A 14,066-nucleotide genomic window follows, 5' to 3' on the forward strand; every position below is an offset into this window, starting at 1 on the left:
ATTTAAATTCCAATTTAATTAGAGATTCATTAGTTGCAGATGGGGGTGTATTTAATCCTGGTGGTTTTAAATCAGCACGGTGAACTATATTCTTACTGGTGGATTTTGAGAAGCATTGGACGTGAGATTAATCTCAGATACTACAGGATGAACATGTATTTTTCTTCAAGAAAAAGGTTTTAATTTGAAGTGAATGACAGACTCTTAAAACTTAAGGGTTCACATTTCAGACAGGCAATGAGCTCCCTCATAAGCGAACATCTTTGAGTCGGCCTCAGGTTGCACCCACTGCAAAGACGGCAGACCAATAGGAAGCCTGCTGCACAGACTATCCTTCTTTCGTCAGATAGGGGTTAACACGAAGTTGTAAAAGGTAGCCTTTGAACTGGTATGACACGGTGGTGGTTAAGGTGGAGTTATGTCAACAAACTGAAGTCATGGGTGTTTGAAGTAGTACAGCTCCACACTGACATCAGTATTCATTGGCTTCATTTACTGTAAGAGAGGGTGGTATTGAGTATACAGATATCTCCATAAATGTATATAAAAAGCTTCTTGTTTGCAGTAGATCCTCCTCATTCACAGTCCTTGTTAATCTCATTTGACTCTTTCCAAACATGACTGGTTTAATTTTGAGTATGTGATTTTGAATTAAACAAATACAAAAGGAATATGCCGGGTTATACTGTCTGAGAACTATTAAGAAGCTGAATGAGGTTTGATGGAGCTGTGGACATTGCAGGGGGTTGGAAGCTGTTGTGCAGTTAGGAACAGCTGGACCACATGTTTTCATAAACTCAGAAACAAATAAAATGTACATTTGTTTTACTGAAAAAAAATATCAAATGGATGAAGCTACTATTCTGCTACTATGTCCAGGAGAAAAAACATGGTTTCGAGAATGATTTTGTTGATTTCAGGTGCAACTGTAAACAATTTCATAGGATTTTGACATGAATACCACGCCTTATTATGCAGCTACAGTAAATATTTGCTTTGCAGGGATAATGCAGTCTCATGTACAGTTTACTGAATAGTGGCATGACAAGATGTGGTGCATGGAAAAAAGAACAAACCAATTAAGTGAATTCTAAGAATCAATACAGAAGTCTTGTTTGTGTGAGTGTGTTGTTGATCTTTAGAGATATGTGTTTTCAAGAATTACTATTGTGGTATATTTGTACTTATGAGAATGTTTGTGCCTGTGGTTGATGCGATAGCAAATTTAGGGAAGTTTTCACAAAATAGCATGAGGTTATACTATACAGCAGATGTATAGAGCATTGGTTCCGAGTTGCCGTTTCCTTTTCTCTTGTTATTCCACCATAAATGCCTCAAGTGTTACACTGTTTCACTTCTGCTTATTTAGAGCAACAACTACAACCAGCAAAAACTGAAAGCCAAGCAAAGTCGAAACCCAAGCTATTCAATGAAAGTTTCCTCAGGAAATGAAGGTGATATATTAGAGATTATGACTGTCAATGATACACGTTGTATCAGCATTTACAACTCTACAGTCTTCATCTCTTGTTAATCATTATCAGATAGATTCTGATAATGTGCAGTCCATCTGGTAAAACTTCATTTCAGCTGAATCTTCATTAAACCAGAACGGTTCCTGACGACACTTTAATACTTTGCCATCCAAGTCGAATCGATCCAGCTGTTCAAAAGAGGAATCAGGGCTGGGATGCAGAGCTATGCTTGTTTCAATTTGCCAAATTTGATTGTTTTTTTCTGCTTTGCTCTGCAGATAATAGATTTACTTCCAAGTCTTTGCGTGGATAAGCCAAGTCAATTTAGCCAGCTGAAACTTCTGGAGCCCCAAGAGGCGAGCAAGGTGAGAGTGAGGGCGCAGTGCTCGTAGTGCGGGGTTTTACATCGTGGATCTTGATACTCTAGCAAACACTGGCAGTCTGAGTGTGGGATAGAACCTCTGTTGAGGAGGAAGGAGCCAGATCTCGTGTGAGAGATTGAGAGGTTGAGGTCACATCCGGGGTCTTTGTTGGCTCTGGAATCAAACTCCTCCATCTGGAGAGCGTAAACACTTAGCAGAGGTTTGGAATACTCAGCAGCCTTTAGTGCCCTACTTGAGAAACCTTGACAAGAGTGACATAGAGAAACAGTTCACTTCTGACCGTGGTTTATTGTTATTGGACATCTGTGCGAGCCATGACTTTTTCAAGCTGGACACCACCTTGAAACGCAAAGGGATTCACAAATGCACATAACATCATTAGAGATCCTCGGGGGTCAAAGGCTGATGTTGAATTTGGAGACGTTTTATCAGACCTGTACACTTGGATTAATAAAAAGGCTGAGCAGTCAACCGATCACCATCTGGTGGTGCGTCAGATCAGAGGAAAAAGCGGAGACTCATGATCTCATCTGGTAAACCGTAAGCAGGTGGTAGAAGTTGCTGCTGAAATGACTTTTACTACTCATGTGGCTGCGCTCACTTTCCTTGCAGAGTGGAGCCAGAAAGACCTCAGATTCAAGTCCTTGCTCTTCCTAAACTGAGATTATGCTACATTATTTTTGGATTTAGTAAATGACCGCATGAACTAATGTAATGATTATTTTGTGCCCTGTTAATCGATTGCTTTTAATCTCAAAATCCTTGATTTCATTCCTTATTTATTTTGTGCATTTAGACTGGTGCGTGACAGTGGTAAGGAAGGTCCTTGTGCGCCCTCTGCTGGTGAACAAAAACTGTTTTTTGAGGGATGGAGTGAATGTTCTCATTAAAGGCTCAATCCATGATACAAATGGAAATAAAAGAGTTGCCCTCTCACTAAAATTAAAACACAGGATTTGAAACTGCTGCTATGACTCACATAGTGATCGAGAGGTCTTTTAATACATGAATGACAATAAACAACAGCCAAAGAAAATTCTGTAAAAAGAAAAAGAAAAAGAAAAACAGTGTGCATATAAACACAAGAGTAAAGTAAAATATGCCTGTAGTTTGAATTATGAACAATTAGAAGACAAGAAAATGCTTAGTTTTAATAATTAAGTCAAAATATTCAATTATATACATTATGTAAATGAGTTAATTGTCTATAGGCATCACCAGACCAGATTACATACCATAGTGAGGTAAAACAACAACATTAATTTAAAAAAGTAACATCATCTTCGTGAACAGCATAATAGTACAACAGCAACACTGCAGTATGTGCCTGTATGTGTGCACTGTTTCAGGTATGGGGTCAGCTTTGGGCAAATATAGCAGCGACTTAAACGTTGCTTAAACCATCACAGTGAACTTGATGTCTACCGTTATGTTCAGTTTATTGTTATCAAGTCAAGTTATCACTGTGTGGTCAACGCACAGGTTGATTTAATTATGTAACGCATAAATCTCCAAGTATGCATGATGTTCTCTGTGATATATTGACTATCCTGGACGAGTTCCAAGTCTCTGCAGAGACTTTTTTTATGCTGTACTTTGTTTCTACAGAGCTAAAACATGCCAAAACATGTTAATTGTCCCTCAAGGCTTGTTTGAGTCCAGCGGGTCTAATACCGTGTAATTTTGGAGGCACAAACCAAGAAGAAACACACATATTTCAAATGGTTTGACATGGTAATGGTAATTTTGATAGACAGCCAAATTTGAACTTTTCATTTCTGTAACATTCAACTAAAAAGTGCATAAGTTCATTCAAATCTCAGTTTGGTGGCTTAACAAATATGCTTGTTGTAAACATCTTCCAAGATATTGTAGTATTAGTACTAATATAACACTGGATAAAAATGTGTTTTTGTAGCCACTGCCATTTTATAAATGCCAACAGATGATCTCAGGAATGTGTTATGTTCTCAAGTTGTATTTGACAATAGACCTTTCTCACAGCAGACATTTTCACTGATCACAGCAGGAAAAGCACAGGTGTAACTAATGAAATTAATGAAGACTTTGTGCCATGAAGTGTCACAGTAAAACCATACACAGTTCCAGGGCCCTGGATCTGGCACAGCTGAAAAGCACAAATACTGTACATAATGAATGCCATTTATTACACTTGTGTTAGAAGTCAAATGTTTGCTGTGAGACACATCAATCACAGTATGGACGTTATCTCCCCAGTATTATGTTTTTGGCAAACCTTCCCTTAAATGAAGGCCTGCATTTCTGCATTTTTTTCATCTGTGCTTAGTGCCCCTAGTGGTGTCTCTCCATGTTGTACATTTCCAACCACCAGATGGTAGTGTTGTTGTAGTAATACTGTCCATAGCAAGCCATGTGAAATTGGTATTTAATGCTTTTTAAGGGACTATTGGCATGAAACCTTTAATTTAGCAGCCTGTGTAAAGATTCACATAATTCATCACAATGATTATCATAACCATGATAAGGATAATTGCTGACATGGTGGATGTTTAATGCCTGGATGAGATGTAGCCTAGGTCAATAAAAAAAAATTGAGGTATCAAACCAGTTTGCAGCAAAAATATATCTGTATTGTAATCTGTATATTCTTGAGGAATCTATAGATATGTATGTCCCAGCCATAGTAACCACTGTTAGAAGATGCAGGAATGTCTTGCATTCTGAAATTGATCATTAATTAGCTTTTTTTGTAAATCTAGAAAATAAAGAATAACAACATGAACAAGAGGAGGTGACTATAAGAAGATAGGGACTGAAAAAAATATGTATGTGCACGTTGCAAGCTTGTGATTAACTGTGAGGATGATCGGCGCCACAAACGTACCCACAACTAGTTTTACATCCAGAGTTATAGCGGAAGTCTGGTTACAGTTTATACTAGATCATAATTATTTGAACAGAGCAGTCAAACAAAAGTCACATGTTGGGGCCCAAAGTTTTGAATAAACTCATAGTTAAACTTGTGCAAGGAACAAAATGATTTGTTTCCTCTCATGATGCTGTTTTCCTGCAGCAGAGCAGATTGATTGAAGAGACTGCTGTTTTAGCCTCTGATTCTTGTTGCACAAGAAGTTTCTAAACCTCTTGCACCTCCAACCCAACATCCTGTGTGCAAAGTGGAAGCTTGTGGCTGTTGTGTGGGGTATAAGTGTCAAGTAAACCTAGAGTTCTTGATGTCAGCACTATGCATGGTTAATACAGGTCTGACAGATTTAGAGAGATACGGAGAGAGAGAGACACAAAAAGACTGAAAGAGAAAGTAGGTCTAATTACCCCGACGTTATTATTAAACCCAGTGGGGTATTCAATGAAACATCTGCCACAGGGTGTGACCTTTTTAACCCCCACACCCCCCCCCCCCTTTTTTTTTCTTGCCTGTGCGCGCGCAAGAGCAGCTGTCATTGGGTCGAAAGCGGGTGCCCGCGCGCGCTGCATTTAGCGAGACTACCCTGTTTGAAGATTATGCTGCAGCAGCTCCTGGCCATCTTGTATCAGACAGGATGAGACACTGAAAAAAAAATACCGAGTAGCTACAGCAGCCTTTTTTTTTTCATTGTGCGTCAGACGACGGTCTTCAACCTGCGAATACCACAACGACAGAAATAAAAAAAATCCCATCTGCCGCTGTGTGTATTGAAAAATAAAAACACCTCATACGAGTTGTGGATTATTCCGAGGACATCGTACTGAAACCATGAGCTGGGGGTCAGAGCTATGGGTGAGTCTCAGTGCACTTGTATCGCTTGTTTAATGCTTTTACTGAACCCGTGTGTACATAACGGTACCCAGCTAAGAATAAACACGCTACGGACCAGCCGCAGTGGCTCCATATTTGCCGCTAAAACGACGTTTAGTAAGCGCTGCTCTGTGGATATTCAGCCTCAGTGACGTTAACCAACAGGGGGCTAATTTGTAGCGGTAATTGCCGAGGCTTATGTCTTTTATCTCGGGTGTCGTCAACGGTGATATATATTACATTTCCCCCCCTTCCTTAATAACAGGGTAATAACATAACATAGGGTGCTGTTAGCAAGGAGGGTAGCTCTGGAAAACCCGCAGCTAACTAGCTCACCATCCATTTTAGTTAACACTTGGAGGATTTTTCTAACCACGCTTTGCACACACCCCCTCAAAATATAGCATAGCTGTTACAGCGGTGCCAAGTTGTCGAGATGCTGGTGTGTGTGTGTGTGTGTATGTGTGTTCATGTTGCAGTGACACTTGTTTTGTGTGGTTTTATTTGTTGGCAGCTATTTGAGGAATGTGTTGTTACGTGTAACAAGGTGGGAAATGACATGCGTTGCACAGGCTGTGTCAGTAGAAGTGGATGGGGTGAAGTTCTCTTTATTTGTCTGGACACAAAAGGGTGCTGGAGCACCACAGTAGTGGAAAATGACTCACTAGTTATTGCACGTTATTAAAGGAAAGGTTCACAGTTTTTCAAGTCTTTCTTTAAAGAACAGTCAGGTGCCCTAGATGAGCATTGAAACACGTTTTTCTTGCTGTAATCATTCCTCCTGTTCATACTGACCAATCGAAGATCCCCTCATGGTGCACTTACAATGCAATTGATGGGGGGACAACATCCACAAGCCTGCTTTCTGTGCCAAAATGTATTCAAAAGTTAATCTGAAGCTAATATGAAGCTTCAGCTGTAAAAAATGAGTCAAATCACGTAGACATCTTTCAACGTCTTAGTCATTTTAGTGGCATTTTAGTTCCTCTTTGTGTTACTATACTTCCACCGCAGCTTCAACGGGGAAACGCTGTCCGAGGAAACACAAAGAGGCTTTAAATGTGGCAGAAATCTACTCGATATGACCGATCCAGACTGCTGAAGCCTCATATAAGCTTCAGATAAACTTTTAAATACATTGTTGTGCAAAATGACTGTGTGGAAACACTGGGGGATTTTGGCCCGTATCACCTGATGAATGAAATTGAAAGAATGATGTTTGAAAGTACATTTGAAGGGGATCTTTTAATAGCCAGTATAAAACATCTTTCATTTTTCATATAGGCCACCTGTCTGTCGTTTTAAGACAGACTTGAAAAATTGCGAGCCCGTCCTTTAAAATGACATCTACTCCTTCTACCTCATCGAAAAAAATCCCTATGAAGATGCAGATATTTTTCATTTCAAACGTTGTAACCGCCGGACACAAGATGTATCCATCCACTGTTCTAAATGTACAGTATCTGCACTTCAAGTGTGTCGATTAACATTATATAATCTCTACTCACATCTGGCAGGTGAGTCTTTGATTTCATTGGACTGAGTAACAAAAACCCCTAGAGTTTTATAATCCACAGCTGTCACAAAATCAGGAGGACATAGGGTGACCTAATAGCTTATGAATGCTTGATTTGATTCATAAGGCTACCAAAACTCACCATGCTTTGTGAGCAACAACACAAGACAAAGTAGAAGCTCGCTGACCTTACTACAATAAATTCCTGTGCGATGATGTCACATTTCATCCCACTTAAATTCACTTTTTAAGGCGTGCTGGACTCATTTCAACCCGGTAGTAGCCCATATCAAGCCAGCTACTTTTTATCAGTGGTATTTCCCCATATTCAGACACTCACTCACTCACACATTTAGGCCAGCATCTTGTAAACTACAGCACGGTAATAATGAAAATTACAGGACTGTAGACGAGCTATTTTTACGACATAATAATAAGCACTCGTGGGTGGTGGAATTCCTGTCGTCAGGGTTTTGTTTCAGCGGCTCGTGTTGTCATTTGGTTGTGGAAATGATCCACCTGAAAAGCGGTCATTCTGCTGTCTGTGTGCTGACGCTGCCTGGCAGAGGTGTCGGCTTGTTGATGCAGGAATCACTGCACACTTTGCATGAACGGTGGTATGTTTTCAGTGCGCGTGCGTTTGTGTGTCAAGAGTGTATGCTTGCAAGTTGCTACATGCGAGTTGGCATTTGAGCCTGCGAGAAGGGTCAGATCGTATGTACTTGAACTCATGTTGAATCTCTTGGAGTGTAAACATACACATAAATGAAAATCGGTTCAATTGTGATGTGTAGGACACAGATTCTGCACACCTGATCACAATATTTGCTTTAGGATACCGCGTGGAGCACTTTTTTTTTTTGCCCTGATGCAAGCTGCAGTCTAAAGTCAATATTATGAGCTAGATATTTTTCCTCTCCACCGAGCAGTAAGAGGGTCTGGAGATAGTTAAATCAGAGATGTGTTTTCCTTTCTAAGAAAAAAAAAGGAGGGGGAGTCACTCCCCCCCCAAAAAATTCTCCAGTAATTTACCTGGTCCAAAGTTCACAGTGAAAAGCACCAGCACACTCTGCATTCTTTACGTTTTCCCAGTGATGTCAGTGTATTTTTTACTTCACTACTGCAACGCTTGACCGAGAAACACCGCCGTCCAGATAGTCATGCAAAGCGAAACATAGCCCGTAGGTATTTTACAGACTTTTCATGTGTACCTTGAGTCTGGAAAACATTTGCAAGTTTTTTTTTTAAACAAGAGACTGAGCTTTTGCAGAGAATAATGTATTACAACCAGATGCTCACTTTTTCTCCCCCTCCCCACCCCCCTTTTAGCGGGTTGAATGGAATCCAGACACTTGTTTCTTTAATCTCGGCCCTTGAAAAAGAGCAACAGACAGACTGCGGCGATACTCTACAGGTGGCTGTTGCTATGGAGAAGGCGCACCGTTTTGTTTTCTTGTTGTCCCAATACCAGATCAAACAGCAACAACATAACAGCAGCGCTGTTTCTGTGGCAGCGCCCACACTTTCACACAGGGCAAGGGCAGGATGTTGTGGCCTGCAAGTACCTTCTGGCTATTAACCATGCATGCATGTATAATAGCAAAATCATAATCTACCAATTATTAAAGCAAACATGCAACATCAGCTTTTCCAGGTTCCTCTGATGTCATATTGAGAAGCAAGATCCAATATATTTTGAACATCAGATCATTTTTACAGTGTTCACAATCGTTTTCTTTCACCATAGTTTGCTAACAATTTAGATGGTGCAACTTTACAGAAGAAGGATGAGACACCACGTAGGTTTTTATCATGCTCATCCTGTTGTTCTTCTTCTCTGCAAACAGGAAAGTAAACGATATTTCAGGAAGTGAAGTTACAGTCGAGCAGGGTTTCTCAACCTCTTGCAAACACGACTGTGCTGTGGTGAGACAGTGCAAACTGGCAATGCCGTGATTTTCTCCCCCATCAGCCTTTCATAATCAGCATGGAGTTTTAACTTTATTACAATAGAGAGACAACAGCGGTAGAGGAAGGGAAAGGTCGAGCCGTATTGTGCTGAATCAAAACAGTATTGATTAAGTAGTTTGCTCGATTTGAAATTGTGAAAATGGCATTCAAGCTCACACAGCTACCAGGGTAAATAAATAAACAGAGAGGCTTGTGGTAGACCTGTATTGTTCTTGCCGTGTGAGTCACGGTGAGTAAAACACCACATAGAATCCAAAATGTTGAATGCCTTTAGTGCAACATCACAGCGCTGATTATAGTATTCACTGTGCTCTTAAAGACAGACTTTGGGAATGTTTGCTTCCTTGAAAATGATCACCATCACGGTCCCGTTCTTGCAACATTACTAGCGAGGCACTGTACCAACTGAAGTGTTACAAAAACAATGTTTGAGAAGAGTCCAGCTGCCTCATGCCCATTGACCTGAAAATACTTACTTAGGGAATTAAAACCATTCTCTATTCTTCGTTTAGTCTATAAAATATTAAAGATTTTGTCCGACCAGCAGTCCAAAACCAAAAAATATTCATTTTACTGTCATATATGATAAATAAAGCAGCAAATCAGAGAATATTTATCATTTTTGCTTGAAAAAATGACTGAAAACGTGAACCGAATATCAAAGCCGATTCATTTTCTGTTGATTCGCTAATCTATTAATCGTTTAATCTGTAAAAAACCTAATTACATTTTGACAGAGTCGTCTCCATAGAGTACTGAAATGTGCAGGAAGTGAAGGCAGATTCTTAAATACCAATTGTTTTCTATTTGAGCGAGCAGAGTAGGAAGTAAACGGTTCAGCATGACATGCATGCACAGTAAAGGACCCCGAAACCCCTTCCAAAAGAAGCATCATGTACAAACGCAACCGAGGAAGAAGGAAGTCAGATGCGGTGAAACATGTGACATGTGCGTCAGGGGCCAGGGAGAAAAAAAGGGAAATCGGAATTATAAATGACTATTTTATTAACAAACTATAGAGGTGTAAGACTTCAAATAAACCTGTTAGCAGTGCTTGATCTGTTGTAGAAAGTCTGAAATATGGGAGACTGCAACATCTCAGGTATTTCCTCTCAGGGCTCAGGTATCAGAGAGACTATCAGTCCAAGCAACCAGACCAAAATCATTTTGTTAAGGAAGATCAAACAGGTGGTTTTATCACACAGATAACATGCTCAGACTAAACATCATCACCACATAGCAGCTAAAAGAATAAAAACCTTATCATCTGGTTTTTTTACAAGAAACAAAGCAAACTACAACACCTTTTCACTATGATACATCTCGAATGTTTCACTTCTTCTGTGTGGTTATATTTAGGAACTGGACGTGAGCTACTTTTTCTCACGTAGCATGTAGGAGTCTACTAACTCTTCATACTCTGAAGGATGTAAAGGTATTTTTATTTTTACCTGTCACACAACTTGTCGATGAGGCAACATGAACAAAGTTGAAACTCTACTCAAAGAGCAGCAGCTGAAGGTAAGTTATCATCAGCAGAGGGTTCATAGCTGTAGGTATATCAGCCAATGGGTGGTCCCTGACTGAACCATGCTTTACTAATTACTGTACCTTATCCAAATGATGCATCACTTTGTTTATTGAGTGTTAGTAGAGGTAAGAATGTGTTTAGCCGTCTGGCTGTTGGGAACAGCTTGAGAGAGTAAATAGTCTAGCTTGTCTAGTCTTTTTAATTGTACACACATGCCTATCTGTTGGCCATCGCCCATGGTGTAATTGAAAAGGGAAAGTTCCTATTGTCTGGAGAGGCCTCCTTAAACATCACTTGTTTTCTCTCATGTCGTTAAGCGGCGCTCCAGACGTCGCCACGGGGGCACAGACAGAAGACTTCAATCGAAACCTCATGCTCTTGTTTTGGTGGATTTCAATCGAGCGAGATATCAGGGCAGATCTCCTCGGTAGTGTTATTTTGAGATGAGTTTGGAGATGTTATTTCTGAGATTTCCTCCCTGTGTTTTTCCTGCTGTCGTATCTCATCTGGGCTCAAGTCTTCTCCAGGGTCCAGCCTTCATATCCCCCCCCCCCCCCCCGCTGCTCACTTGACATTCAGGGCACTTCCAGGACTGAAACCTGAGCTAGTTTGTTTCTTTCTGTCGGTGTGTCGGAGTCGGGGGGATGATGGGGAGGGGGTGGAGGGGAGGGGGGGTTCCAGCAGACTACAACAGACAACCCCCGTTAACTCTTCACCACCCACCTGCTGAATAAGTGATACCACCCCTATCCCATTTTCTCTTCACCTCTTTTTTTTTTTTTTTAAGCCCCCCTGATGGTAAAATAGTGATGAATGGATCCACATGTGATCTGAAGGCCCCAGACTGCACCCCAGGGAGTGAGAAGCAGGAGGAAAAGAGAAAGAACACAATAAAAAGGCATTTCTGCTCTGTCACACTCATTGGCAGCCTATCCTTGCAAGTTTCTTCTGCTGTTCACTTAGTAGAAATTCATCCTTTTCAGCTGCAACTAACGATTATTGTCAGTATCGATTAATCTGATGATTATTTTCTTGATTCATCAATTTGTTGACATCCTGGAAATGTCATTTTATCTAATTAACAGTTCAAAATCTAAAGATATTAAGTTTACTGTCATGTATGACACAAACAAGCTTAAAACCCTCACATTTGAGAAGCTCCAACCAGCAATGTTTTTGGCACTTTTTCCTTAAAAAAACGACTAGAACAATTATTCAATTATCAAAATCTGTTGTCCAACTTCAGTTTTGCGTCATATATTTGTAAACCTGTACATTGATGCTTTCAGTATTTCTGTTTACCTAAACTACATCCACTGAACTATCCGCTGACATTTCTGTCCGTCTCAGATCTGCATTTTTTTATCCACAAGTGTAATCCTTCCACTTCCTCAGAGCTGAATAGGAGAGGTCTAAGCTATTTTGTAATTTTGTCCATGAGAAGGTGACTCAGTCCTTCCCCTCACACACTGTTACAGCCTCTAATCTTTAGTCACTGCCTCTTCTGTTATTTGTAAAGTCAGTCTCTAATCACTGCTCCGACTGTGGAAATTATACCACCAGTAGGACCTCAAATCACATGAGCTCTGACATATTCGTCACCTGAGCCCGTTCTCCTGATTTATTGCTGTATTGTACTCTACATACTTGTAGGTGACATTCGTTCTTCAGGTTGTTACAGCATTGAGTTTCTCTCAAACAGAGAAACACTACTGTAGAACAGAGGTTGCACTGTGAAGCGTTTTACGGTTATTCGAGGTGGAAGTTGATGAACAAAGGGCTACAACCTCTTTTTTTTTTTTCCTGCAGCGTTTCCATTGAAACTACTCATGCTTTCAAGCTGAAGTGTAGCTCATCGTAGATAAAACTGTGTAGCTTTAAAGGAGTAAGAGTGACAGAAGGATTCAGCCACAGCAGGTGGAATAAATGAAAACACAGCAGATATATGCGATGTATTACAAACTGTGAAAAAGAAAATCTTACTCATGGCTCAGCGTTCACATATGTACGGCAATAACAAATGCCCTATTTCTTGGTTTCGAATGAGGTCATCTCATGTAGAAAAACAAAGTACAAAGTACAAAACGGAAACCTGGTCCCAGTCGAAAGTAAATCACAAAAGGTTTGTTGAGACCAAATGCAATTTTTTAAAAATTTCTGCAGAATCATCCTCTCCAGTGTTTTTGCAGTGTGTGTCGCAGAGCAAACGGACGTGACAGCACAGATGTTTGCCGTCACTAGCTAGCAAACACACCGGCTACGTTTGTGTATGTGTGTTAAAGCGCCAACAATGCTAGAGTAAATGTTATTGGCTCTGTTATTTTAAGTCCTCCATCTGTCCTCTTTTGTGATCATGGAGTTAGGGCTATGCTTCTGAAGCCAAGAAACAGCGGGATCGCCGCTTATGTGACAGTAGTGGTTTGTTATTCCGCCTCTTGAAATCTCTTCATTTTCAGGGGATGCCAGATGTGTTCAGTAGACACGGCTGGTACCACGTGAACCTTTTTAACAGCCACTTTACGGCCGCTTAAATGTGAAATGATTTAAAGCCATAATGAAAACTGGCTCGTGCGGCCCATTACCACACATTTGTCTCGCACTACTAAGAAATATTCCCCGACTGCTGTCCGCTCCAGCCCGCTCACGCCTTACTTTACATTTACTCATTTGCTCAGTTTTTTTGTCTGTTTTCATCACACTCACTCACCGGCTTGTCCCTCTCCCCCGAACTGGCTCTCTCAGACGTTGAGATGTTAATGGATGCAATGCATCTGTCTTACTTCAAAGTACAGCTTGTTTGCAATGAACGTGAAATGTTTCTCGGCTTACAACAGCAGGATTGACCTCGAATTTTTTTGTGATTATTGAGAGGCTGTGTGAGCTTGAGGAGGCTTCCCTAGCAACACTGTGTAGCAGTCTGTTACTGACACTTTGTCAAAACATTTTTTTGCTCCAGCTACAGTCAGAGTAACTGGTTTAATTTTGGGTGGAGGTCACTGATTGTATTAGTCAATAGTGTTGGCAGTTAATGGCATTTGAAATCGTATCCGTTGTATTTATATCTACTTCCTCGAGTGAGGTCAGGCTTCATACAGTAACACAGACAGCTGTCCTTATCAACTTTACATGTTTCTAACCTATTAGGTTTCAGGTGCTAACCTTTAATATACTGTACATTAGCATATGAAACACTGGCGTACAGTGTATTAAACAAACAGACATCTTGAGTGTCTCCAGGATGAGTAAGTCCCATCGTTACTCATATCCTGAGACGAGGCTTGTCAGGGTGGAGTGAAAGTGCTGCCATGCATTTCCAGAGAACTTCTCTGAAAAACTCTTAGTGCTGCCAGCAAAAAAAAAAAAAGAGGACCACCTATAAATTTCATCTCATTTTGATGATACAGTAAAAGTA

The 14,066-nt window shown here is 40.5% G+C and overlaps 1 protein-coding gene across 1 annotated transcript in view; it reads left to right on the plus strand.

Annotated features, from left to right (window-relative positions):
* The first annotated feature begins 5,298 nt into the window (after positions 1 to 5,298).
* The window catches only part of LOC122967962 (formin-binding protein 1), a 61,033-nt gene continuing 52,265 nt past the window's right edge, over positions 5,299 to 14,066 (plus strand). Inside the window, exon 1 of the mRNA XM_044332794.1 lies at positions 5,299 to 5,618. Within this exon, the coding sequence (XP_044188729.1) occupies positions 5,595 to 5,618 (24 nt within the window). The 5' untranslated portion in view covers positions 5,299 to 5,594. The remainder of the gene's footprint in view (positions 5,619 to 14,066) is intronic.

This window comes from Thunnus albacares, chromosome 18 (assembly GCF_914725855.1).
Source record: "Thunnus albacares chromosome 18, fThuAlb1.1, whole genome shotgun sequence".
NCBI classification, from domain to species: domain Eukaryota; kingdom Metazoa; phylum Chordata; class Actinopteri; order Scombriformes; family Scombridae; genus Thunnus; species Thunnus albacares.